The 27815-nt window shown below is 55.4% G+C and overlaps 2 protein-coding genes across 3 annotated transcripts; one reads left to right on the top strand and one right to left on the bottom strand.

The window, feature by feature from the left end:
* Window positions 1-4105, top strand: LOC113999036 (GRAM domain-containing protein 2A-like). 2 transcript variants are annotated; one of them, XM_027742210.2, is made up of 13 exons: window positions 10-58; window positions 252-377; window positions 500-624; window positions 721-796; window positions 981-1154; window positions 1250-1348; window positions 1482-1553; window positions 1627-1686; window positions 1968-2031; window positions 2299-2409; window positions 2511-2613; window positions 2812-2919; window positions 2990-4105. In XM_027742210.2, the coding sequence occupies exons 3-13, from the start codon at window positions 518-520 to the stop codon at window positions 3003-3005; spliced, it is 990 nt and encodes a 329-aa protein (XP_027598011.1). In that variant the 5' UTR covers window positions 10-58; window positions 252-377; window positions 500-517; the 3' UTR covers window positions 3006-4105. The 2 variants fall into 2 exon arrangements, with proteins under 2 accessions (XP_039242065.1, XP_027598011.1); XM_039386131.1 differs by lacking the exon at window positions 252-377 and having other exon boundaries at window positions 1-58.
* FZR1 (fizzy and cell division cycle 20 related 1) lies at window positions 4080-27518 on the bottom strand. Its single transcript, XM_027742163.2, has 14 exons — window positions 27415-27518; window positions 16799-16940; window positions 16305-16430; window positions 16004-16067; window positions 15102-15229; window positions 14594-14676; window positions 14008-14191; window positions 13746-13811; window positions 13186-13288; window positions 11787-11971; window positions 10294-10527; window positions 9495-9599; window positions 8192-8284; window positions 4080-7050 (listed from the first exon to the last, which is right to left on the bottom strand). Exons 2-14 carry the CDS (start codon window positions 16865-16867, stop codon window positions 7009-7011), a joined length of 1482 nt encoding a protein of 493 aa, XP_027597964.1. The 5' UTR covers window positions 16868-16940; window positions 27415-27518; the 3' UTR covers window positions 4080-7008.
* Window positions 27519-27815: the final 297 nt, after the last annotated feature.

The following is a 27815-nucleotide window of genomic DNA, read 5'->3' as shown; positions in this document are numbered from 1 at the left end:
AAGGAGCGGGACAGCCCCGACGGGACGGGACGGGGGTCCCGGTAGTGCCCACCAGCAGGTACCGAGCGGGGCGGGCACGGGGTGCCCGGGACGGGGCTCTGCGGCCGCGCGTGGGTCCGGGACCAGAGCCGCCTCCCCGTCCCCTCCGGAGCCAGCCCGGCCACACTCCCCCCACACCCAGCACCGCCCGTGGCCCAGGGTCGGCACCCCCCGCGCCGAAGGTCTCAAACCCTCGGCACTTCCCGGTCCAGGTGTCACCACCCCCAGCAGCTCCCGGTCCGGGGGTCACCAGCCCCGTCACCCGCGGCCCCCGCTGCCCTCGGGGGTCTCAGCCCGCACATGCCAGCGTGGGGCGAGCCAGGGGCCCGTGCGACCAGGTGAGTTCTGCTGTCGCGGTCCCAGCAGGGCCTGAGCCCCGGCGGAGGGACAGGCTGGTGACCCTGGGAGCTGCCGCGCTGCAGAGACGGACCGTCCCCACAACCTGCCGTCTCTCCCCCAGCCGTCGGGCTCATCCCTCATGCCGGGGAAGCTGAGGCGCAGCGCCCGGGGGGTGCTGGGGGAGAAGCAGTGGCAGAGCCTGGAGGAGACGGGAAGCGCCCGGCTGGGGCAACCCAAGCTCTCCAGGTGGGTGCTGCACCTCGAGGGTGTACCTGCACCCCAACCCCACCTCCCGCTGGGGCTGTGCCCCCGGGGTCACCCCCACCTGCTGCTCCCTTCCAGATCCAGGACTTATGACTCCCCCTGCAAGGACACGGGGCTGGCGGCCACAGGCGGGGAGGGACCCCCATCCCCCGCGGTGAGTCTCGGGGTGCCGGGGCCGAGGAGGGGGACCCCAACCCCGGCCCCAGTGCCGTGGTCCCGGCCCGATGCTCTCTGAGGGCGGGGGCCGAGGGAGAGGGCAGAGGTGGTGACAGAGCAGGGGGGCTCTGGGATGCCCCTGAGCAGCCCCTGATACCGACCCCCACCCCGACCTCCCGCAGCTGAGCAAACGGGACAGCAGCTACCGCCGGGCCTTCGGGGAGCTCGCCGGCAGGGACGCGCTGCTGGGCTGCTTCCCGTGCGCCTGGCAGAGAGAGGTGCCCTACCACGGCCGCCTCTACGTGTCCTCCCGACACGTCTGCTTCCACTCCAGCCTCCTGCTCAAGGACATCAAGGTGGGCTGGGGGCGGGGGCGGGGCTGTGGCGGGGTCGCGGGTGGCAGCTGGGGACACGGTGACACTGGTGACACTGGCCGTGCCCCCCGGCCCAGGCCGTGGTCCCCGTCGCCTCCATCTCAGCCCTCAAAAAGACCAACACGGCGCTGCTGGTGCCCAACGCGCTCAGCATCCGCACGGCCCAGGGGGAGAAGGTGAGAGCGGGGGCGGTGCTGGGGGGGGGGCGGCTCCGCCCGGGGCTGTTTGGGGTGTCCGGGTCCCCGAGGGCCCTGGGCTGTGACCGAGGGAGCAGCTCCAGTGCAAAGCCCCTTCCCCGCTCCCCGGCAGTTCCTCTTCGTGTCGCTGCGCCAACGAGAGGCCACGTACCAGCTCCTGAGGTCTGTCTGCAAACAGCTGCAGGTACGCGGGGGCTGGGTGGGGGGAGCTCCGTCCATCCACTGCAGGGCACCTCCCTTCATCTCTCCTTGTCCAGGACAGCGGCCAGAGCCCTCGGGACTCGGTGAACAACGAGGAAACCCTTGAGAAGACTCCGGTAAGGCCGGGGAACGGCGGGCCTGCATGCAGGGAGATGCAGCAGAGGGAGGGGTGGTCCCGGTCCCAGCCCCCTGACTGGGGTGGGCTGGGGGCAGTGGCTCCTGGGAAGGCTTCTGGGGGGAAGTGTGGAGTGGAAAAGCCCCAGCCCGGGGCAGTGCAGGCCCCAGGACCCCCAGAGCTCTCTCCTCATGAGTGTCATCAGGTCCTGCCCTTGTCCCCATGGCCGTGGGGTGGGTGCCTTGGGGACACACACCATGGCTGGGGCTTTTCCTCTTCCAGACCTCGAGCCAGTCGGACCTGGAGCAGAGCACCCCAGAGCCCAACAGCCTCCACGAATCCCTGGGTGAGCAGCCACCCTGGTGCACCCCCTGCATGGTCCCAGCCCTGCTTGTGTCCTCAGCCATGTCCCTGCCCTGCTGGCCCCTCTGGGCTCTGCTCCCCCTCCCGGGACACACACGGTCTGGGGGGACCACACAGCCCTCAGCCCCCTAACCAGCATCTCCTGCAGCAGCAGGGAGTGCAAGATTAGCTCTCTGTGGCTCTCTGTGTGCCCCTGGGACCCCCAGTCCTCTCCCTGGGACACTCATGAATGCCTCCTGGTCACCCACAGATGAACAAAGCCCAAGGCCAAGGGAAGCAGAGGAGGAGGATGACAAGGCGGCCCTGCTGACTCCCAGCAGCAGCGAATGGGTGCCCTTGGCAGGGACACGCAGCCTCTGGAGTGGGTCAAGGGGCTTGGGGAGGGAGATGCTGCTGAGACTTCAGCTCTGGCAGAGCCCACCGTGGGGTCTCAGAGGCACTGACACTGCCTTGTCCTGGCAGGGGAACCCCACACCACACTCTGGGCCTGGGCTGCTGCACTCTGGTCCCGGATGAACCCCCAGCTGAGCCTTCTCAACATCATCATCACCATCTACCTGCTGCTGTGAGTCCCCAGAACCTGCTCAAACACCTTGGGGCTTCAGGACACCCCCAGTCCTCATCCCCCTTGGCAGCCCCCGGTTCCTCTACTCCCCCCTTGGACACCCGTCCCCAGGGCGAGCACACAAGAGCCTGGCTGTGGCACTGCATGAGCCCTGTGCCCCCCACTGTGCCCCCCCGGGTGACACTGGCTGTCCCCCAGCATGGTGGCCTTGCTGGTGTCCTCGGGGTACATCGGGCTGCGCATCATGGAGCTGGAGCAGCAGTTGGCATTGGCAGGGGCTCAGCCACACCCCAACCCACCACAGCAGTGAGTGACCGGGGTGGGGGGTCCCCTGTGCCCAGCAGAGACCCCCCTCAGCCTGCCTCCCCTTGCCCAGGTACAGGACAACGTGAGGCCAGTGAGGACCTGCCATCACTGGTGCCCTGGACAGGGGGCGCAGGGGCTGCCCCAACCCCTTCCTCTGCCTCTCAGGGGGCTCCATCAGCAAGTGCCTTCCAGCCCCCCACGGTGCCTGGGAAGCCCAGAGGGGGTGTGGGGCTCCATCTCACTCCCCCTGTGTCTCCCACCCTGAGCAGCAGCAGGAGGGAACAAAGAGCAGCACATGGGGAGGGGTTGGGGCCACCCCCTACCCAGCCCTCCCTGCCCGGCAGGGGCAGGCAGAGGGGCCTGGGCCCAGGCAATGCAGGGGCAAAGAAAACAAACTATTTTATTAATAAAAATTAATAAAACCTTTATTAATATTTATTATCTGCTGGGCCAGATGCCACAGGACAAGCAGCAACCAGTCCCCCCAGTCCCCTGCTCCCCAAAATGGGCCAGGACGCAGCAGGACCAGGGGCTTGGGCTGGTGGGGGGAGGCAGCTCCAGGTGCTGATGTCCTGGGGGTCCAGGGAGCAGCAGAAGACCCTGAGCAGCCCCCAGGTGCAGGTGACAACAGGGAACAGAGGGGAAGGGGGTGGTGTAGCAGGGAGCCCCAGGACCCTGCAGCCAACCAGGTCCCTGGCTCTTACCCTGCCCCAGGACAGGGCCCACCTGCCAGAGGAAGGGGCTGCAGGAGATGCAGAGATCCAGGCACATGATGGGGACAATGGGGTCCCACAGGCACTGGAGGTGGGAGCAGAGCTGGGGGGCACAGCAGGATCCACCCCAAGCCCTGAAGCTCAGTCCCATTCTGGGCTGGAAGGAGCCTTGGGGCTTCCCCAACCCACCAAGGTGGGGAAAGCGAGGCACTGCCAGCTCCTTGTCCATGCTGAGGGGCATAAGGCAGGGAGGGGGGGGCTGTGCCTCTCCTTTTTCCCAGAAGCAGGAAAGCAAACAGGAGCAGGCAGCTGGGAGCAATAAACCTCAGGTGAGAGCTATACCGAGGAATTGGTACCTGCAGAGCAGCTGTGGGACGGACCCCGGGGGGCCCAGGGACTCACTGCACCCCTCGCCACGGAGAATCAAAGTGGAGCCACAGAGCCCAATCCCAATAAATTCACAACCTCTTTAATGCCAGTTCGATTGCTTTACATGGAAAAGTTACAGCACACTCCATGTTTTTTTCCACCATATGACACCTGGGATACGCCGACGCCACGAGGCCGCAGACTCTGTCACCAGCACAGGAGGATCCTGTGCCCGGGTCAGCGCTCACAGGTCACACCCCAACACACCACCTCAGCTCTGCCCTTTTCCCTGCTGAAGCCTCAGCCAGTGACTGTGTCACAGTGTCACCTGCATGCACACACCCACGCACACACCCACCCGCACACGGACACGACTGGGAGCTCCATCCTGCCTCGGCAGCTGGGAGCAGGGGAGGGAGGGTGGCTGTGCTGGGCTCTGGCAGCCAGGGCAGGGTGAGCAGCCTGTTCCTGCCGTGCTACGAGGGCAACACGTGTGGCCACAGAACAGCCCTGGCCTGGGAACTGCCAGCCCTCGCTGCCAAGTGCAATGAGAGAAGCCACCACGAGCCATCCTGCTCCCAAGGCAGAGAAAAGCGGGATGTGGAAGCAAGACATAGTTTGGGAAAGACCCTGGCCAGAGAGGACAGTGGTGGGGGACAGTGACAAGGGGATGTCCCTGCTTTGCAGCATCCTGGGGCGCAGCTGGGAGCACTGGGCAGAGGCTGCAGTGCCCACCTGGCACTGCCCCCCACCCCAGCAACTCCTGGGGCTCCTTGGGGAAGTTCCCACATCACAGGCTGAGAGGCAAATCCATCCCTGCAGGAGCCCTGGAACACTGGGGAGCCCCACCAGCATCATTCTCACCCTGTGCTCCAGCTGGGACCCAACTCTCTCCTGCTCCAGCACAGGCACAAACCAGGTTGAGACCTCCTGTGTGCCCCCATCCCAAGCGAATACTCCTTCCCAGAGGAGAAAGCAGTGTGTCCCGGGGGTCTGCACAGTGGGATTTTGGCAGCAGGCAATGCACAAGAGACAGGAAAATCCACAGCACAGGCACCAGCCCCCCAGCCCCCCTGTGCACAGCCCTGCTCCCAGGTGATGACACCCATGACAGACCACCTCTTGCTGCAGGTGACCCTTTCCTTCAAACCCACTCCCCAACTTAATCATCTGACTCAATTTAACACCTCCTGGGTGCTCCCAACCCACAGTGATGTGGAACAGTGCCTGTGAAAGGAACAAGCAACACGAGAGAGACCGGGGGGGGGTGTGTGTGTCACTTCACACCAAGCCCCAAATCCCACAGCCAGAGCTACACTAAAGCAGTTGTGTTCAAACTGTGTTTCAGAAATTCCATGGAAAATCCATTCTGGTGGCAAGTAAGACTATGAGATGACAAGGTGGGTTGTGGGCCTGGGAGACAGAGCTGCCAGGCTGTGTGGGGGGCTCCCAGCACACCAGCTCCTCACCAGTGCCTCCAGCAGCTGCAACACGGGGGCAGCACCAAGAGCCTGATCCAGGCACTGGTGTGATGGATGGCACGTGTGGTCAAGGCTGTGGTGAAGAGGCTGTACCAGTTCACCCTAAGGATACTTTTGGTACTGGGGAAAGGCAATCGTATTCCTACTGCCTGGTTTTAGGGAAAGAAGGGAGGGGAGGAAAATCAACAAAGAAAGAGAGAGGAAAGCATTACCTACGTAATCTGCAGAGAGAGGGCAAGGTCTATATACACAGCCAGGGAATTCCACACGGGAACAGTGCTGGGAAAGGGCAGGAGGCAGGCAGGGCCCGGGCAGGGCAGGCACATACACACGTCAGACAGGACAGGCTGTGCAGCCTCACAGCTCCTCTTAAATTAAAAGCAACACTCACACACACAAGCGTTTGTGTCACCCCACGGGCTCCAACACCAGCCGAACTCTCGTCCCACATGACCTAAAAACCACACCCCAAAATCTGACAGCAGGGCCCTGGCTGGGACTTGGAGACAGCAAAAAGCAACAATGCAGCCCTGCTTTAGAACCCCTCTTCCAGCCAGAAGAGGCCCTGCTCGCCCCAGCAATCAGATCCTCAGGAGTTGTTTTGGCTCTCAAACATATCCCAGCTGCTTCTGGCCTCAGGGAGACTCTGGAGCAAGGCACTGGGGGAAGCTCCACATGCACGGGGGGATTAGGTTTCTTTTTTTATACAGTCCTTGTTTCTCCTCTCTGGTAACTCACAGGATCAGCCCAAAACATGCAAGAGCACCTGCAGAACTTCCCGAATCTGCTCCCTCGGAGGTGAAGCTTTTCCAAGTCTCCTCCAAAGTTCAGAGCCCCAAAACGTGTTTGTTCAGAGGCAGCTGCCAAGCACGCCAGAAAAATCAAGCTGTTTCATGGGAATGATTATGTCAAGTACTACAGTACCTGTCTGGGTGAAAAAATAAAGAAAAAAACAAAGGAAAATAGGCAGTTCTCCAGTTTCTTCCTGGAATGGGGATGCCAGGCTATGAACAAAGCCCTTCGATGCCCAGCTGGAGCCGTGTCCACTTGCACCAGTGGTACCGGCCCAGTCTGGCTGGCTCCTGCCTCCAGAGATGTCACCAAGGACACAGGGACCCAGAGCAGCACGTCAAACCCCTTCCCACAGCGCCAAGGATATGCTCCTCTCTCCCAAGAGGGACACCACGGCCGTGGGGATGGCCTCAGTCCGGTCTCAGTGGTCCATGTCACACGAGTCCTCCCCGGTTCCATCTGGAGGGCTGGAGGATGCTGGGTTAACATTTCTCTTGTACCCGTTTCCCTTTATGAAAGATGAATCCACAAACCTTTGGCAGTTCCCTCCCCTCCCCACCCCATCCCCAGTACTGCCCAGCGTGGATCACAAGCACGTATTTATTGAGCTGGGTCCTCCTCCAGTCCCTCAGCTCTCCCTCCCCTCGGCTGGGCTCCGGGGGTCCATGCAGGCCGAGGGAGTGGTCTGATCCTGGAATGTCAGGCTGTAGGTTCCTGGGGTGCAGGGAGAGGGTTTATCGTATCCTGGTGAAGAGGTTAAGCACGGACACAGACTCCTGAGAAGACAAAGCAGGGGGTAAGTCCTCCACAGCTGTAACTCCCCATGCTTTTAGGTTGGTTTGGTTTTAACCTGGGGAGGTATCTCTAGCTCAGGGCACGATCCCAGCTCACCATCCGAAGTCCAACACCATAAATATTCCCATGGGTTACTTCCAACTGATAACAAGGAGCACAGCAGGCCAGTGTGCCATTCCCACAGCTCTGCAGGCAGCTGTGCCCCAGAGCAGGCAGCAATTGGGGGACCCCCAGCAGCAGTGCCTGCTCCCCCAGCCCCATCCTCCAGATCCCTCTGCCAGGCACCCAGAAAAGCTCTCGGAACACTGGGCACAACCCGCCTTTGGTGATGATGAACTGTCATTGGCAGCATCCATGACCCCATTTCCATCCAAGACCCTATTTTAAGAAGTTTAGTAAGGAGCCATAGGATAAGCACAGAATGGTTTGGGTTGGAAGAGACCTTAAAGCTCATCTCATCCCGCCCCCTGCCATGGGCAGGGACACCTTCCACTAGCCCAGGCTGCTCCAAGCCCTGTCCAGCCTGGCCTTGAACACTTCCAGGGATGGGGCAGCCACAGCTTCTCTGGGCAACCTGTGCCAGGGCCTCACCACTCTCACAGGGAAGAGTTTTTCCCTAAAATCTAATCTAGACCTGCCCTCTGGCAGTGGGAAGCCATTCCCCTTTGTCCTGTCCCTCCATGCCTTGTCTAAAGTCCCTCTCCAGGTCTCCTGGAGCCCCTTTAGGAACTGAGATGGGCTTCAGGTCTCTCCAGAGCCTTCTCTTCTCCAGACTGAACAGCCTCAGGTCCCAGCCTGCTGTCACCCCTGAGGGCTCAGTTCACAGCCACACACCAGCAGGAAGATGGTGGGCTCAGGGTGAGCCCCCCAAAACGCTGCTCAGCAGCCCTGGACCAGCCTGGACAGGGATGTTGTGTCACACTGCCTTGGGCACACAGGGTGACCTTTTACTTCATTTGATGACAAATCCATTAAATCTCAGCAAAGCTGAACCCTCCCCTGCCCCCGGCCCTTGATCTGCAGGATGCAGTGAAGGGATCAGAGGGAAGGCAGCAGAGCAGAGCCAACATTCCCTGAGTTTCCCCTCCCGAGCAGCCGCCCCCACCCCCCCCATGGCCTTACCTTTGTGGAGCGAGTTTTACTGAAGACGTTCCAGAAGCGCAAGGTCTCGTCCCCGGCTCCTGTGACAATGGCCTCCCCGTCAGGGGACATCGCCTGCGGCCAAGACAACAACCCTCACCATCTGCCACGCTTCTGAGGCTGAAAACAAACCTCCACTGGAATGCAGGAGAGAGGTTTAACTCTCCTTCCTACTTGGCTGGCAGCGGGAAGCCAAACAACTTCCTCTGCTCCCAGGTGCCTCATCCAGCCTCAGGGGCAGTTTGGGCACTTGCACTTCACTGGAGAAGCTGTGGAACACACGGGGGACTATCATGGAAAGGTTCTTGTGTTAAGACATCGAAGCCATGTGTAACTGAGGCTATTCCTCCCAGGATTATCAACATGCCTTAAGGCAGGAAGCGTGACATGACTGGATTTGCTGGCTGTATTGGTCTCTTACACTGGAATCCACCTCCCAAAACAGCAGCAGTATTTGTCAGCTCTGCTGTGAACTGCTGAAAGCCCCAGTAACAGTAACAGAGCAGCTATGAGATCGCTGGGCACTACCTGCACCAAGTGTTTAATGACAAACGGGGGGGCTGAAAGCAGCAAATTCTTTGTGAAAGTCTGTGTGAAAGTCTTCAGGGAACAAGGAGAGATGCTTGTTCACAGGGTCACAGAATCATAGAATGGGTTGGGTTGGAAGGGACCTTAAAGATCACCTTGTTCCACCCCCTGCCATGGGCAGGGACACCTTCCACTAGCCCAGGTGGCTCCAAGCCCCGTCCAACCTGGCCTTGGACACTTCCAGGGATGGGGCAGCCACAGCTGCTCTGGGAAACCTGTGCCAGGGCCTCCCCACTCTCACAGCCAAGAATGTCTTCTTAATGTCTAATCTAGACCTGCCCTCTGGCACTGGGAAGCCATTCTCCCTCATCCTGTCCCTCCAGGCCCTTATCCAAGTCCCTCTCCAGCTCTCTTAGAGCCCCTTTAGGCACTGGAAGGGGCTCTAAGGTTTCCCTGGAGCCTTCTCTTCTCCAAGCTCAAAAGAGTTTTCTCAAAAGAAAGCTCAGACATTTCCTCTGAAGAGTTTGGCAGGCTTTGCTATCATTAACAAAGCCTCACATTTCCATAGCAGCAAATCAAAGCATCCCTTGCAGGCACAGAAACCAGACACAGAGCATTTTCTGCCGCTCGTGGGCAGCGTTCACATCCCCACCCAGACTCCAGGCAGCTCATGGTGCCACTGGCACTGCTGCTGTGGGTCCCATCTCAGCACACCTGCAGCCAGGTGAGCACCTCCTGAGAGGTGGCCATCACTCACCAGGTACAGCACTCGGTAGGAGTGCCCCGTGAGCTTTGCTACTTGGGTTAACGAGGGGTATTTCCAGACCAGGATCTGGTTCTGTGAGTATCCGTGAGTGCTCACCTGGAAGGGGAGAGGGAAACAGGCATCATAGAACCATAGAGTCATGAAGGTTGGAAAAGACCTTTAAGATCAAGTCCAAACATCAACCCAGCACCACCACCACGTTCACCACTAAACTGTGTCCCCAAGGGCCACATCCACACGTCATCTGAACACTCCACCGCTGCTCTGGGCAGCTGTGCCAGGGCTGGACAGCCCTTCCTCTGAAAACATTTCCCCTAATACCAATCTAAACCTTCCCTGGTGCAACTTGGAGCTGTTTCCTCTTGTCCTGTCCCTTGTTCCCTGGCAGCAGAGCCCGACCCCCATCTGGCTCCCCCCTCCTGTCAGGGAGCTGCAGAGCCAGAAGGTCCCCCCTGAGCCTCCTTTCCTCCAGGCTGAGCCCCCCCAGCTCTCTCAGCTGCTCCTGCTGCTCCAGCCCCTTCCCAGCTCCGTTCCCTTCTCTGGACACGCTCCAGCCCTTCAATGTCCTTCTTTTTGTGAGGGGCCCAGAACTGACCCCAGGACTTGAGGAAGGGCCTCAGCAGTGCCAGGATAGGGGGACAGTCACTGCCCTGGCCCTGCTGGACACACTGTGGCTGGTACAAGCCAGGTGCCACTGGCCTCCTTGCCCACGTGGGCACACCCGGCTCCTGTTCAGCCACACCTCCCCCAGGGGACAGCCTGGCAGCAGCACTGCCCAGGGAGGACTCACCAGCTCGTTGGCGTGTTTGGACCAGGCCAGGTTGCACACCTGGGAGCCGGTGTCGATGCACTGCAGGGGCTGCCCCGTGAGCGTGTTCCAGAAGCGGATGCAGCGGTCGGCTGTGCCCCCGCCCGAGGCCAGCAGCCCGTGCTGGTGTGGGGACCAGGCGATGGCTTTGACTGCTGCCAGATGCTCTGTGTATTGTTGCACAGGGCTCAGGCTGGAGTGATTCCAGACGAGGAGCTGGCAGAGAGGAGAGACGTGATCAAACTTGTGCAGCAGCCATGTGTCCACAACACCCACAAGCCGTGATGGGGCCAATGAGGGCAGCTGGGCAACAGTCTGATTTCCCACAGCTCTGCCCAGGCACGCTCAGCTCCACTCTGCACTTCACAGAATCCCAGAATGGTTTGGGTTGGAAGGGACCTTAAAGCCCATCCAGTTCCACCCCTGTCATGGGCAGGGACACCTCCCACTAGCCCAGGTTGCTCCAAGCCCCCTCCAACCTGGCCTTGGACACTTCCAGGGATTGGGCAGCCACAGCTGCTCTGGGCAACCTGTGCCAGTCCCATCCAGCCACTACATTCAGCTGAGGAGCCATTCTACCCCTGGGCCATGAGGCAGGGAACAGTCCCTCAGGGAAGTGCACAGAGCCAAAGACAGCATCCCTGACTGGAACCTCGGACTCTTCTGTTGTTTTTTGGGTGTATCATTCCAGAATGCATCTAGAAATCCACTCAGTTCATTAGGAGTTATTCTGAGCAGGAGGAACTCAGTCCAACCATGCTGTCACACAGGCAATGGGCACATTCCCTACCTAGCAACCCACTCCAAAGGGCTTGGAACGCTGCTTCTCCATGACAGATGCTTCTCCCATATGGTGCTCAGTGAGCTACAAGCCTGTGTTACAGGTAGGAGAATTCACAGAGCTCAGCCTCAGGTTCCTTCTGCACACAAACATTACTGCAACAAACGTGACCATACACTGCCTGAACGAAGTCAGGAAGGGCAGCTTAGCAGTGACTTTACTGAATTCGAGACCCAGAGTTAAGCTAGAGACTTAATTAGCCACATACAGAAGCAAATTAAATTTGCTTTTTAAATTTTATTAGGAAGAGAAGACTGAATAGAAGCTTAGCATGATTTATGTTGGTCACACTCCAACAACCAAAACAAAAGCCCCTTTCAGAGAGGCCAAACATCCTTAAAGAATCCCAGAATCATTAGAATTGGAAAAGACCTTCAAGGTGAAGTCTAATCTTTAACCTGATCCCACCAGGCCCACTAAACCATATTGTAAAGTGCCACATCCACATATTTTTCAACACTTCCAAGGATGGTGACTCCACCACTGACCTGGGCAGCCTGTTCTGATGTTTAACCCCTCTTTCAGTGAAGAAATTTTTCCTAATATCCAACTTGAACCTCCCTTGGTGCAACTTAAGGCCATTTCCCCTTGTCCTAAAAAGAAAGGGTGGTCCTGAGATTTCACGTGACTGTACCTTATTATCATTCCCTCCAGAGGCCAGGAGCTGGTGATCCGTGGACCATTTGAGCCCACAGACCTCCTGCCTGTGTCCCTGGAGCCGGCGCTCGGACTGCAGGGGCGGGGTGCGGATGTCCCGCTGCAGGATCATCCTGTCCCGGCTCCCTGAGGAGAGCTGGTCTGCATTCCATGCCAGGGCACCTGCAACGTGGGCACAGCTTCAGAGTGTGTTGTGGGAGTCATGGAATCACAGAGTCATCGGGGTTGGAAAAGACCTCTAAGATCATCAGGTCCAGCTGTCAGTGCAGCACCACCACGTTCACCACTAAACCAGGTCCCCACATGCCACAACCACACGTTGTTGGAACACTCCCAGGGATGGTGACTCCACCACTGCCTTGGGCAGCCTGTGCCAATTGCTTTACAACCCTTCCCACGAAGAAATTTCCTTAATATACAGCCTGAACCTCCCCTGGCACAACTTGAGGCTGTTTCACTTTGTCCTATCCCTTGTTCCCTGGGAGCAGAGCTTGACACCCCCCCAGCTCTCTCCTCCTGTCAGGTTTCCCCTGAGCCTCCTTTTCTCCAGGCTGAGCCTCTCCAGCTCCCTCAGCTGCTCCTGGTGCTCCAGACCCTTCCCCAGCTCTGTTCCCCTCTCTGGACACGCTCCAGCCCCTCAATGCCTTTCCTGCTGTGAGTGGTCTAGAACTGTCCCCAGGATTTGAGGGGACAGCCACTGCCCTCGTCTTGCTGGAGAAAATATCAAGCCCAACCTCTCAAGCCCTACCGTAGCAGGTAAGCAGAATGCAACCACCACAGTTGCCAAGGGATAAAAAAAACCCCCCAAAACAAAGGAAACCCCGTCCCAAACCTTACAGATCTCCCCTACATCCAGTCCTAGATTTGTGCACAAAGAAAGATTCACCTGCACAGGCTGACTGCAGGAATCACCAACCCCATTTCACAGTGCAGTAAAGCACAGGGATAGATCTCAGGAAGTGCCTGGATTTCCCAAATCTCATCCCAGAGTCCAGTTTCACAACAGTTCTGAGCAGAAAAAAAACCCAAACAGCCCCCCCCTGAAAAAGGGAACTGGAAATCTCAGTGAGAAGCTGCCAGCAGGACTGCAACCGGAAGGCAGTGGCAGTGAAAGGATGTTGCAACCAAACCCAAAAAGCCTCAGACATGGAGAAAACACCTGCTTGCAACACCCAAACCCATGCTTGCAACCATCACACCCAGATCAGAACACCATTGTTATGGGACTATAATATTTTCAAGACTGCTCAAGACACAGCAGGGGATAAATATTAACTCTGGTATTCCAAGTTTTCTATTTCCAGCAGATCCTTGGCTAACAAAGTTCAATCAGGAAGGAACAGACCCTGTGAACCCTCTGCTTTCCCCCTCCTTACCGACTCTGGCCGTGTGCCCCTCCAGCATGGAGAGCTTCTTTCCTGCAGCTGCATCCCAGATCTGTACAAAGCCCTTGTGAGTGCCAACAGCCACCAAGTTCCCCTGGACAAACAGAGAGCCAGCATCAGTACAGCCAGGAAGTACAGCCAGAAAACAAGCTGGAAGCTGCGGGAAAAGACTTGAGATAAATCCCACGAGAGGGAAAGCATCCAGAGTTCTTCCATCTTACATGTTTTTTCCCTGCTGAGAGGCCCATGCAGCCTGGCTGGAATATATTTATTGTAACATTTTATTGTCAAGAGCTGGAGAAGATCTGGCTTTTTCTCCCTCCCACTCCTCTTAGCAATGCCTTGAGAACCTCGAGATAAAAGAGGCTGTTCTCTAACCCCTCTCTTTTAGCAGAGAAAAACAGTGTTGACAGAAAAACACATATGATTGGTGATGTACAGAGGGAGCTTGGGGGAATTCAGCAGAATAAGCCAAGGAGTTAATCACGGCTATGATGACAGTGCCTAAGTGAGAAGTGTCTCACTGTCCCTGCTGACAGTGCCATACTGACCCGTTCTGACCAGCCCACGGATGTCACGGAATCTCCTTCCACAGAGAGGTCACACAGCCGGGTCACCTTCAGAGAGGACAGAATGGGGTAAGAAACACGTGTTTTTGTCACATAGCACTACTGGCTGTCTCACAAACCAGTACCTCGTTTGGCACAGAGCATGACAAGTGCTGAACCCCTCACAGGGCACATTCCATAGCTCTGGAAGGCTGGAAAAGCCCTACAGCAACAGGTACTTCCCTCCTCAGTGATGACCATTTACCTGACTTGTACAAGCACTCCACAGGTAAACACAAGTCCCAAGGCCAACACTGAGGACATTAAGAGAGGACCAGTCCACCAGGTTCAGGTAGAAGTCATCCTGCAGCTCTGGGGCATCCAGCACTTTGAAAGGAATCTTGGAGATTTTCCGAGTTGGTTTCCGAGGTGATCTTAGCAGCTTCTGACTGTTTACAAAAACAGACAGAAAAACAACTACAGGATCCTGCACACCACAGCAGATGGGAGGCACAGGCGCAGCCACTCTTTACAGCATTTCTACAGAAATGCAGGGACAGAGAGGCTGCACAATTCTTTCCAGCAGCAAGACTGGAAGGAATCAGGTTCTGCTCCTACAAAGGACCCAGGGAGCAAAAAGATAAACTGATTACTAAGAGTTGGCCAAGACACGTTAAGCACACAGGCAGGTTGGGCACCTGCCTTAGAATTCAACTGTCCCTATTTATTATCTCTCCAGATTTCCAAATCCAATTCACCTTGCAATTCTGGGTGTCTCAGAGAAAAGCTCTACAAGAACCTTGCTGAACCCTCTGCCCCAGCCCCTCCCTTCTGTGGAGGATCAGTGTTACCTTTTGTTGCTGACAGGAGACAGGGAATAGGGTGAGACCTCGTTGCCATCGTCGGGGCTGGAGCGTTTTGTGCTGAGCGAGTACTGCACAAAGAAAACACACCTCGTAAGCACCCTGAGGCCTGGGGCATCACTCCCCCATGCACTGGTGCCAATCCAACTCTAACACCCAGTCAGATTGCCCAGATTTTTCAGTTCTTCCCTCTCTCAGGCGCTCCAAAACTGCATACCTCCCCTCACCTCCCTTGAATTCCAAAAAGCCTGATTTGATCATTCACCACTCTGTCCAAAAAGCCCCACCCAGCTTTCCTGCCAGCACACACACAGGAAGCACACTGTTTGCTGCACGTTCAGGTGCTCTTTGCAGGCCACCGAATTTGTTATCAACAGCTTATCTCAGCTGAGCCCCAGCACCAACTCACTGCACGAGCAGCCTGGCAGGGCCGTGTGCTCCGTTCCTGTGACCCACGGTGCAACTGCACTGGTTTTAGTGCAAGTAAGTGACTTACAGTGAAGAGAGACTTCTTCTCTGGGGTGGATGGCTGCAGCCTCCTGTCCTCTGTCTGAGGGTCCTGCACCTTCTCGATCCCTGCTCCCAAGAGTTCATTCTTCAGCAGGGCAGAGTAGGCCAGGCCATCTGTGAACCCAAACGAGCACTGAGCAGAGAGCTCCGAGCAGCAACAGCTCTGCAGGGAGAGCCAGGATCATGTCTGCCTGACCTGGAGCAGAGAAGGCTCCAAGGAGACCTTAGAGCCCATTCCAGTGCTTAAAGGGCCCCCAAGAGAGCTGGAGGGGGAGTTTGGACAAGGGCCTGGAGGGATAGGACAAGGAGCAATGGCTTCCCACTGCCAGAGGGCAGGGTGAGATGGGAGACTGGGAAGGAATTCTTGGCTGTGAGGGTGGGGAGGCCCTGGCACAGGTTGCCCAGAGAAGCTGTGGCTGCCCCATCCCTGGAAGTGTCCAAGGTCAGGTTGGAGGGGGCTTGGAGCAACCTGGGCTAGTGGAAGGTGTCCCTGCCCACGGCAGGGGGTGGAATAAGATGAGGTTTAAGGTCCCTTCCAACCCAACCCATTCCATGATTCTATGAGTTGTACACTCACAGAGCCTCTTAATAAGCCTGGGGCTCTTCTTGCTTAGAAGCCAGATTAGCAGTAAGCTTTCCCTCCTCCCCCCCATCAGGAAAGTGCTTCCCTGGCACAGTAAACCATGGGATACAAACAGCCTCTTGCCTCCCAGACACTCATCAGAAGCAGTGAGCTGGTATTCACTCATGATGTGGGCCTTTCCCAAAACAGCAGCACGAGTTTTGGCATAAGGATGAAAGTGTCAGTGCAGTCTTAATTTCCAAGCTCCCCAACATTGTGCAGTAAGAGCTCTGGGCATGGCTCAAGCAGCAGATGGGGGCTCTCACCTTTGCCATTGTCTGATGTAGCATCCTTTGCTTTTCTGTTTTGGCTTGGTGATTTTTCATTTTCCTGAAATGGAGACAAAACATGCCATCACCATACAGAAACCTCAGGATTTATGGTAAAACAGCAAATCCAGAAGGCTCCTGGAGCACAGGGTTTAAGGATATGCACTCAGACGAACTCTCCTGGGGCAGCAGAAGCCCATGGTGCAGAAGATAAGCAGAGCAATCATGCCAGCCCAAACAAAAGTCACTATTTCCACAGTGCCAAGGCTGAGCTGCAGGGGAAGGGATCAAAACTTACATTTATTCTGTGGAAGTTAATGCTCCAGTTGGCCCCAGCTCTTGAGGGAATGAATCTGTCACCGTGCTTACTAGGAGAAGACATCGGGGAATTGGAAGGTGTCAGGGTTCTTCTCATCTCTGCTACCTGAATCAAAAAATAAAAGACATTGGACTTACTCTTGTCAACCAGCTGGTTGGTTTGTCAGCCCCCAATTTTTTACATTACACACACAGTTACTGAGATTATGTAGTAAAAAGGGATTTACTGAGCCCCATAAAAATATCTTCACTCCTTTTTGCAACCTGAACTGGGGTTGTATTTTCAAAAGCTCTCTTGAAGTCAAGTTACTTGGGTATTCCTAGAACAGCTCAGGAACTCACACCTGCTCAGAACCCAACAAAAGACTGTGGTTTGCTTTGAAGAGACCTCAGGTCTTCCAAAAGCTCAAGGAAAACAGTCACAGGCGAGATAGACAACAACCTAACAGTGAGCCTGAGCCCATCTGCACTCACACAAGGCATTGTGTTCTCATTCTGTATGTTGATTTGGCGTAGGAGACGTCTCTCGTAGTCCTGGTCCATGGTGGGAAGCTGGCTGGGGACACCAGCAGGCTCAGGAATTTGTGTTTGCGAACTCCAAGCAGTAATTAGTCACCTGCAAAAGCCAGGGGGAGAAACACACCAAAATGTTACACCCCTCCACGCAGAAACAGCCTCTTCAGCTTCCTAAGCCTGTTCTTTGAACTTGAGCCCACTTTTCCTACCCAGACCGCTGATCCCAAACTGACAGCAGAACCCACTTTCCCCTGCAGCCCCGTGCTCCGTTATTGCCCTTGGCTGCTGACTCAGGTGTGCAGGCACCAGCACTTTGTGTCTGACAGGACCTCAGCAGGTCCCATCACACCTGGAGCAGGCAGTGCCCCCAGGCCCTGCAGCAGCACAGCTTGCCAAGCCTTCAGGAAACAGGCATGGTTAGTTCAGGTGCCTGCAGCCTGTCCTGTCCAGGCCCTGGCACAGGTTTCCCAGAGCAGCTGTGGCTGCCCCATCCCTGGAAGTGTCCAAGGCCAGGTTGGACGGGGCTTGGAGCAACCTGGGCTAGTGGAAGGTGTCCCTGCCCATGGCAGGGGGTGGCACTGGATGAACTGTAAGGTCCCCCCCAGTCCAAAGCACTCTGAGATTCCACCAGGCCTGTCCCACCCCTCAGGCCAGGGGCAGCAGTGCTGAGGGTGGAATGCTTTCAGACTTGACAGAAGTACTGGAGACTTTAACACCACCCACTGCAGGAACACACAGCTAGGGATGAGGCAGCCCTCAAGTGAACATTCCACATCTGATGTGCATGCTGTCTCAAATACTCCTCCTGGCTGGCACAAAGCTCACTCGCAGCTATACAGTCTAAAAAGCACACATTTTAAGCATGTATTTAAGGACAGGGTCGCTTCATAGCTGAGATCTGGCTGCTAAATGACACTGTGTATCAATAAAAAATAAATGAGCTGACACCTGTGTGAGCACAGGGAGTCACAGCCCTCCCTGAGCCCTGAGGGCAGAGAGCAGCAAGCCCAGGGCCCCTCCCTCCCCTCTCATGCACACCTCGTGCTTTGTCCACGGCTGACATGGGCACAAAAACACCGATGCCAGAAGAGACACGCCAAGTTGGTCTTTCAACCCAAGATAAACATGTCCAAAGGGAAAGGTGGAATCTAACACACAAGCAAATCCCCACAACACACAGGCACCTGGAAGCTGTGCAGGACGTAGAGGGATTTTCATTCCTGTTATTGCATAAACGTTTATGGTGCCTGGCTGGAGTCCCGGCTGCACCAATAGAGTTGCCTCGAGATACAAACTTGCTGCAAAATCCAGGAGGCAAAAGTACACAAAGGCTGTGCTTTGAGGAGGCTGCCCAGGGAGCAGCTGCACAGTGCCACACTCAGGGACTGCCAGGCACTGCCTCCGGCTCCCTCTGGTATGACCTGCTGCGAAGAGGTTACCTCCAGGAACCAAAAACCTACCCAGGATTTGTCATTAAAAACTGGGGGCAAGTTACCAAGCTATGGGGGGACCAGCAGCACACGCTGCCATTCAGCAAGATGTGATGAAGTGTTAGAGTAGCCTGTGAAATCAGCTTGAAAACAAGACAAAGCACACACACTGTGCACTGGAGCTGTCCCTCAGCCTGCAGAGCTGACAGCCTTTTATCTCAAAGGGTTACAGCAAATGGGGTGACATCAGCCTGGTGACCAGGCACCAGAGGGGTTCCACAGGACTCCAATCTTAGTGCCAGTTCTCTCGAATGTCTTCATAAGTGACTTGGATGCAGGACTGGAAAGTCCTCAGTGGATTTGCTGAGGACACCAAGTTGGGGGAGCTGCTGACTCCCTCAAGGACAGAGAGGTCCCACAGAGAGATCCTGACAAATGTGAGGGCTGGGCAATCCCCAGCTGCGAGGTGTTTAACAAAGGCAAATGCCAGATCCTGCCCCTGGGACGGGCAGTGTTGGATGCAGGGACAGACTGGGGAAGGAGGGGCTGGGGAACAGCACCACGGGAAGGGCCCTGGGGGTCCTGGTCAGTGGCCAGTTGGATCAGAGTCAGCAGAGTGTCCTGGCAGCCCAAAGGGCCACCCTGTCCCGGGGGGCATCAGGCCCAGCATCGCCGGCCGGGCCAGGGAGGGGATTGTCCAACCCTGCTCTGACCTGGGGCGGCCTCACCTCGAGTCCTGGGGGCTGTTTGGGGGCCACAGTGTCAGAGGGATCTGAAGCTGTGGGAGAGTGTCCAAAGGAGGGACACAGAGCTGGGGAAGGGTCTGGAGGGGAAGGGTCTGAGGAGCAGCTGAGGGCACTCGGCTGGTTCAGCTGGAGCAGAGGAGACTGAGGGGAGACTCCTCGGGGGCTGCAGCTCCTGCCGAGGGGAGGCGGAGGGGCAGGGACTGAGCTCTGCTCTGGGACCAGGGACAGGACCCAGGGAAGGGCTGGAGCTGTGCCAGGGGGTTGGGATGGATCTCAGGGAAAGGTTCTTCCCCCACAGGGTGCTGGGGCACTGCCCAGGCTCCCCAGGGCAGTGGGCACGGCCCCAAGGCTGCCAGAGCTCCAGGAGCGTTTGGACAACGCTCTGAGGGACAGGGTGGGATTGTTGGGGTGTCTGTGCAGGGCCAGGGGTTGGACTGGATGATCCCTGTGGGTCCCTTCCAGCTCAGGAGATTCTGGGATTCTCTGATCTAAGCCATTTGTTAGTACTGAAACTTGGACTTGTTACAAATGCCGAAATGCTTTTCTTCCTTGCCATTAAGCCTGCCAACACTTTTACAGGAGCATCCCTGAAATAGATGGTGCCAAGTTGGTTCTGAGCACACCTGTTTACCTCTGCCACCTCCTCCCCCAAGCTTTTTTCATTTAATACATTTCTCCCATATGTTCTTTCAGAGACAAAACTGGAGAAAGCTCCTAAATTTAACAGTGATCAGCTTCCACCAAATGAAGAAAAGAGTCAGAGATGGCATTACTGGAGTGTAAAGTCAGAAAAATCTGTGATGCTCTTAATAAAGGAGGTTAAAAAAATAACAATTAGTGCATGCCACGTCAAACACTCTCCCTCACTTACCACTGCTACCGACCCACGAGCACCAAATGTGTATCTCAAATCAAACAGCTCAACAAAATGCACACCCTTCCCCACCCCACTCCCCTTTTCTTTTTTTGGGTTGTTGTTGTTTTAACACCATGAGCTCAGCCTGCAGAACCCACGAGGAGCGTGATCAGCCGGGGAACACCACACATTTAAGTGTCCTCCCAAAATGGCTCAGCACAGTATTCGTGCAAGATCCAGATCCAGATACACAGAAAAGAGACATTTTTAATTCTGTACCTGAAACACATTTGCTTCTCGAGCTTTTCATTTGAGTTCCCATCTGCCCCAATTTCAACTACAACTTCCACTCAGAAACACAGCACAGAGGGTCCAACAGAGAGACTGCAGAGGCAGAACACAGCAGTGAATGTTCAGCACCTGAATAATGACATATTTTTACCTTAAAACCTGTTCCACAGGCCCAAGGAGCAGGCAGCACCTCTGGTTTGGGGTAGGCTCCTGCCAACTCCAAATATGTCTGTCAGAAGCGAGTGGATTTTTCTTTTCCCCTGAAGCAAGTAACAAAGGCTTTGCCAGAAGGACCTGGGGGTGCTGGTTGGCAGCGGTTGAACATGAGTCAGGTGTGCCCACATGGTCAAGAAGGCCAAGGGCACCTGGCTTGTACCAGCCACAGTGTGTCCAGCAGGGCCAGGGCAGTGACTGTCCCCATGTGCTGGCACTGCTGAGGCACCACCTCAAATCCTGGGCTCAGTTCTGGGCCCCTCACAACAACAAAGACATTGAGGGGCTGGAGCGTGTCCAGAGAAGGGAATGGAACTGGGGAAGGGGCTGGAGCACCAGGAGCAGCCTGGAGAGAAGGAGGCTCAGGGGGGACCTTCTCCCTCTCTCCAACTCCCTGACAGGAAGGGGGAGCCGGGAGGGGGGTTGAGCTCTTCTCCCAGGGAACAAGGGACAGGACAAGGTGAAACGGCCTCAAGTTGTGCCAGGGGAGCTTCAAGCTGTGTATTAGGGAAAATTTCTTCATGGAAAGGGCTGTCCAGCCCTGGCACAGCTGCCCAAGGCAGGGGTGGAGTCACCATCCCTGGGAGCGTGTTCAAAAGCCACATGGCACTCGGGGTCATGGTTTAGTGGTAACCTTGGCAGTGCTGGGGAACAGTTTGACTTGATGATCTTTTCCAACCCTAGTGATTCTGTGACTGGGGTATGTGGGCTATAAGTTCTCTTTAAATTGGAGAAATAAAAGATCTCGAGGAGCTGCATGTGTTACATATTCTTTTTGTATAACACTTTGTTACTAATTATGCAGCTTATGCTTGGAGAAGAAATGTAGGATTTGGTGGAAGGTTTTGGATTCCTAAGGAAGAATTTGCATTCCGACTTTATTTTCTTCATGCACCTTATGTGCTGTCTCTGAATTGACTGGATTGTCTCACAGCCCATTACTTTAAGAACAGCACTTCCAGGCAGAGTTATGGTGCTGAACAAAGAGCCTTTTGTTCTTTTTATTGACCCAACCTTCAAGTATTCAAATACAGAAATGTTTTTTTCTTGGTATGGATGTGTTTGTAATAAGCCAGCATGCAGAGTGCCAGGGCTGGCTGGGAAACTGAGGGCAGTTATTTTGCAAAGTGATTTCTGTGGTTTGAGGCAGGTTGTGCCTGTTTGGATTCCCCAGCACACACTGAAGGTGGGGGGACAGATGCAGGTTGTGTTGGCTCTGTCAATTCAGACATGCTCTGCTGGAGCAGAGCAAGAGCTGGATGAACTCTTTTTTATTCCAGAAATTATTCACATCCTTCTTAAAACTGGAGAGTATTTGGGTGGGTAAGTGTTCAACAGGAGAGGTGCTGATGGAAGTGGGAGACTCAGAATACCAAAGGCACGATAAATTTAAATGTAGAGCTGAATATATTTCCTAATTTATACAGGGCCAAAGGGGGTAGAGGATGCCTTGGTAATTCAAATACCACTAATGTTATGCTGATGTTTTATTTTGAAGCACCTCAAGTCTGAAAAAGGTTGCCTGGAGCTTTTTTTACTGACAAGCACAAAACAGACCCCAAATTTAGAGTCAGCAAGAGACTACCCAAACCTAGAAATGCTGACTGCTCTTCGGGTCTGTATTTAATGTCATTATTGGGGTGCTGAGTATTTCCAAGCTCTCTGGAAAAGCTCCATCATTTACCAAGTGGAAAAGTACACAAGTACTTAGTCCTTCAAGTCATGAGCAGCAGGGTTTGAAATCAAACCCGTATGTCCTGCTTCCCCAAACCCAAAGTTTTCATCTTTTAATGATTTATCTGAAACCAACCACGACACTTGCAAATAAATAAGGTGAAGCCCTCAGCTGGCAGCAGAATGGCAGTTCCTCTGTCCCTGGCAGCTCCAGGGCCCTGCCTCTCCTTTTTCCAGTTCCAGCCTTCACTGGCCACGTCACACAAAAAGTAACCTGGCCCCAAAGGGCTGATGTTTTCATATGGTTTAACAAGCATCACCTCCTCCTCCTTAACCTGGAGTATTGTTAAGAGCATTTCCAGTTATAGATTCTTCTCTTTTACAGACTCTTGAAAAAGCTGTAAGGGGAAGGAATAAAAAAAAAAAAAGGCAAAAAAAAGCTACACCAAAGCACTTTAGCTATGGAGACTACAAAGCAGCCATCGACAAGGAGCGGGATAATCTGCACTTGGCCAACCCAAAGGAGAATTTTTGCACATTTAACCTGGAGGAAGAGAGTTTATATCATATGCCAACCGACCAAACCTTTCCAGGAACTGGCCTCCTTTCAAACCAGCAGTAGGACAAAGAGACTTGAGGACTACAGAGCCTTGTGTTTTACCAATATTTACCTTTTAAAAGCTAGAAGGATATAAATTTTTATTTAACGATTTACTAAGGTATCGGTGTGAAAAGCATTTACAAAATCAGCCATTTACAAAAGTAACATCTCTGCAAGAGAAGCAGGTAAAGCTTTATTTCAAAACAAAACATAACCTTTGCTGCCTTGCCTGTTCACACCTTTGCACTGCAGAGATCACACTAATGGCAACAACAAAATTACTCCAGTGTTATGGTGTCAGGTGGGGTCTGCACCCTTAGTCCTCACACTCCTGAAGGTTCAATACTCCACCAAGACACTGGATTACTGCCAGAGCCATCACACCACAGCAGTGTATTTCAGAGGGGAAGATGGAGGTGACTACTATACACTGAAGGCCCTGCAAAATTCCACACTTTCCTGCTTTTCCAAGCCATGTTTTCCTGCCAAGAAGCACGTCCTGCCCAGGGAGCTCACACACCCCTTTATGCACTCACTAGCAGCTCTACAATGCCCCTGTTCCAAAAACGCCAACTTTTAGTGACCAGAAACAGGCACAGACCAAACTCCAGTTGGATTTGGAGGCAAAGTGGCTCAGGAGAAGACACAAGACACTGTTTGCATCTCCTGCCAGGCTGTAACGGGAGTACAAAGCTGGACGTGCAGCGGTTCCACACTAAGCTTGGGAGACAAGCAAAATGCACAGCGATCCATCTGTGCCTCCTCTCACCTCCCATGGCAGAAAACATCTCCCTCACAGGCAGAAAACATCTCCCCTTCCTCACAGGCACGGGCCCAACCCGCAATCCAGGCTGGAGGTGAGAAGTGTTTGACTTTCTGCACCTCCACCTGTGCTCACAGAGAAGCTCCAAGACAGCTTCAGGACTCAGGTAAGGCTTCATGTCCACCACCCCAAAGCAATGCAGTCCTCCCACGATGACAGAGGGACTCTGACCAGCAAACCACAGGAATTCAGGGCACTCTGATGAGCGAGGCTGCAGGAAGCCTGTGGGAGCCAAGGACAGAGTGCTCGTGACACAGAGCTCTGTTTGTGGCCTGGGCTGTCACGTGCCAGCGGAAGCTCAGGGTTGTAAGGCCTTCAGGAAACAGCAAAATCTGTCTTTGGAAGAGCCTTTACCAAAGATAAACACCCCCTCCACTAATCACAGAATCCCAGAGTGGTTTGGGTTGGAAGGGACCTTAAAGTTCACCCAGTTCCACCCCCTGCCATGGGCAGGGACACCTCCCACTAGCCCAGGTTGATCCAAGCCCTGTCCAACCTGGCCTTGGACACTTCCAGGGATCCAGGGGCAGCCACAGCTGCTCTGGGCAACCTGTGCCAGGGCCTCACCATCCTCACGGCCAATAATTTCTTCTTAATATCTAATAAATTTTCTCTGTACATCATTACAAGCATGAAAGTTTTTCCATAAGGATTTTCTTATACAAAACAGGTGCCCTTAGACACAAGTCCTCCTCTGAGGGGAACGCCCTGGAAAGCCCACCAGAAACATTGTTCTTGCTGCCTCCCACATGGATGATGCTTCAGGTATCACCACCACTTTCAGCACGGATGTTTTTCCTAAATCCCGCTTCTCTCCACAACTGGAGGAAAAGAAGGGAAGCCAACAGTCAAGCCTGTACTCCAAAGACCAGGATATTTTCAGCTGTTCAACTGAAACTCAAATGCAAGTGATGGGCAACTACAGAGCTCAGAGCCACCAGCCCCCCTGCCACCGTACCCATGCAGCAGCCAGGGCCCTTGTTAAGGGGGTTCCAAATTTGCCTCAGCCAGCTTTTAGTAAGTCAGGAAAATTGTAGAATTGTTACTATGCCTTCCTAGGTGACGTTTTCATTCAATACACATCCCACTGCAGCGCAGGGTTTATCCAAGCAGACACGACAACCACGCACCCAGCAGGGGATTTCTCAGAAAATCACCACCATTAAACTCCTTTTTATTGCCTGCAGGTGGTGATTATTTCACCTTTTTGCCATGCTGCTCCATAAATAAGAGGGCCACACCTGCTCCCAGGGAATCCAAAATAAAGCACAAACTCTCCAGCCATGCAGGAAACCTTGCACTGGGAAACAAAACACAACATGTGAGGTCACCTGAGTGGCACCTCTTGCCCGAGGGGGCAAAAGCTTCCCTAATTAGCAGCAAGTCCTGTAAGAGGTTTATCTGTTACAACAGAAAAACAAACAAGAGGCAGCACCAGAAATACTCTGGTTTTAGAGACACAGTTATTGGCAAAGGCAGGTGGTGGAGCTGCACCTGCACCCCTGGGCTGTGCTGGCTGTCACCTGGCTTGGGGACAGTGCTGAGGGCTGGGGTGAAGAGCAGGTTTGTGCTGGGCATCAGCTCCTGCCTGTTCCTCTTGTGCAGTTGCTGGGCCCCCCCAGCAGAGCCTGGTCCATCCTCTGCCCCCTCCCTGCAGCCCCTGACACACCCTGGGGAGGGCCCCTCTCAGGCTCCCTCATCCTTTGCTGCTCCCAGAGCTGCTCCAGCCCTTGGGCATCTCCGCAGCCTGCGCTGGCCCCGCTGCAGGAGCTCCCTGGCCCTGCTGTGCTGAGGAGCCCGAGCTGGGCCAGCCCTGCAGATGTGCCTGCCCAGGGCTGGGCAGAGGGGCAGGATCCCTCCCCTGACCTGATGCAAATGCTCTTCCCAGTGCAACCCCAGATCCCACGGGCCCCTTGGCCCCCAGGGCACATTGCTGGTCATGGACAGCTCACCAGGACCCCCAGGTCCTTCTGCACAGCTGCTCTCCAGCAGGTCACCCCTGTAACATCTTAGAGAACCTTCAGGGCTTCTTGTTTGTGCTCGGTAGTTTCTATGCTCTGTCTGAGCACGGCAATTTTTCACGAAGCTACTGACTTTAATAAAATTCAGTTTCCCTTCAGAAAGCTACAAAAATCCACGGAATACAGCTGTCAGGTTGACTCACAATTCCAAGTGCAATACAGACAGCTGAAAGCACCAGCTCTAGATAAAAGCTCTGACAAGGCTTCCAATAAAGGAAAAGTTAGTGCACTAAAAGCAAAGATTAAAAATTCACCAGCAGCCCTGTCTCTGGAGCTTTACTGAAAGGTCAGGCATCCAAAACTCTGCTTCATCATAATACTTAAGCTACTGAAAATGCAACAGTGCCTCTGGTCAACCAATGAAAGAAAGTAATTGAATTTAGAAAACACAGCAGCCTCAGTCAACAGCCCTGGAAAATTCTGCTTCTGTATCAATTATAATAATAAAATAAATCAAAATCAGTCTTTAACACAAAATCATACAGTCATGGACTTCCAGATTGGTTTGGGTTAGGAGGGACCTTAAAGCCCACCCAGTCCCACCCCCTGCCATGGGCAGGGACACCTTCCACTAGCCCAGGTTGCTCCAAGCCCCGTCCAACCTGGCCTTGGACACTTCCAGGGATGGGGCAGCCACAGCTTCTCTGGGTAACCTGTACTGGGGCCTCACCACCCTCACAGGGAAGAATTTCTTCCCAATATCTCATCTAACCCTGCCCTCTGGCAGTGGGAAGCCATTCTCCCTTGTCCTGTCCCGCCAGGCCCTTGTCTAAAGTCCTTTTCCAGCTCTCTTGTTTGCTCCTTTAGGTCCTGGAAGGCCACAACGAGGTTTTGTTGCCCACAGTGGAGTTGCTCTCTGAAGAACCTTCAGCACAAAATACTGGGGTGGCATCATTAAACACACTCAGGAAGCATCAGCACTCACAAAGACAACACCCTCAAGAGAGCTACAAATGGAGGGAAAGCAATCCTCCACACCACAAACCCAACAACACCTTCACAAGGTGACTCTGAGGTGACCTGACAGCCCTCCCTGCCCCAGCAGAACCCTCTCACCACCAGGAAGACACTCGGCTCAGGTTTTTAAGAGCTCAGTTGTTGACGGTGTGTACAAATCCCACGTGCAAGACGTCAGCAACACGTTAAAAACACCCTAATAAAAGACACAGTGGTAACGAGCTCCGTCAGATCCCGGAGCCACCAGGACGGCAAGGGCACATCCACTGGTGCTGCATGTAAACAAGGGACTGCTGGGCAAAGTTCCTGCCGCAGCCTGGCAGGTTTTTAAGAACAAAGTCCACACCACAAAAAAGACACCTCTGCCATCCGCATCATCAGTCTGGTCAAGAAGCAAGAAGGAGCTGGTGAGGACACACCGAGCCAGGCTCGGGCTCTCCTTTCAGGGCACACGGACCGAAGGAGGGGATGACACCGCGACCCTCCAGCTGCGGGTGCAGATGCGGGACGTGCCCGTTACCAAACACTCCCGAGGCACCGGAGCGTTGGGGGCTCGCCGGCCCCGCGCCCGTCCTGCCAGGGCTGACAGCGCACCGCGACGGAGCGGAAACACCGACTGCTTCTTGGCGTTTGTCATGAACGCCGGGGGAAGAGAGGCGGCCTCGCGGGGCCGTCCAGTGACCGGGGTGGGAGAAAACGAGGAAAGGCACCCAAGGAGAGTGGGAGAGTATGAGGAAAGGAGGGATGGAGGAAAAGAAGGAGGGAGGGAACCCCTAACCGGTCTCGGAGCCGCCGCTACCTCAGCCCGGCCCCGCCCGGCCCGGCCCCTCCGCCCCGCCCGGCCCGGCCCCGCCGGGGCGCACAGGCCCGTGCCCGCGGAGGAAGGCGCAGGGCCCAGCCGGCCGCAGCCCCCCTGCCCCGCGGTGCCCTGCACCGTGCCCCCGGCGCTGTGCCGGCCGTACCTGCCCGGTCGCGGTGCCGCCGCTGCCTCCGGCCCGGCCCCGCTCCGCCTCCTCCGTCAGCGCCCGCCGGCCCCGCCGCTCCGCAACATGGCGGCCGCCCCTGCGCGGGGCACGACGGGAGCGCGCCCCGCCCGCCGGCCGGGCGCGCGCGGGGAGCGGCGGCCGCGCGCGCTGCCATGGCAACGGCGAACGGGTGACGCCACGGCCGCAGCGATGACGTCATGGCCGGGGGACCGAGGAGGGGGGATGTGTCACCCCCCCCCCTCACGGGTGGGCACCGGGCCCGCGGCTGCTGGGGCCTCGAGGGGCTCCCTGGGTCCTTAGGGGGGGATCTCTTGGTCCCTGGAGGGGTCCTCGGGCCCTTAGGGAGGGTTGTCTTGGTCTCTGGGGGGGTTCCTGGG

The sequence above is a fragment of the Pipra filicauda genome, unplaced genomic scaffold (genome assembly GCF_003945595.2).
Source record: "Pipra filicauda isolate LSUMZ 115617 unplaced genomic scaffold, ASM394559v2 scaffold467_size714961_pilon, whole genome shotgun sequence".
Lineage (NCBI taxonomy): Eukaryota > Metazoa > Chordata > Aves > Passeriformes > Pipridae > Pipra > Pipra filicauda.
This window is presented reverse-complemented; position numbering and strand designations above follow the sequence as displayed.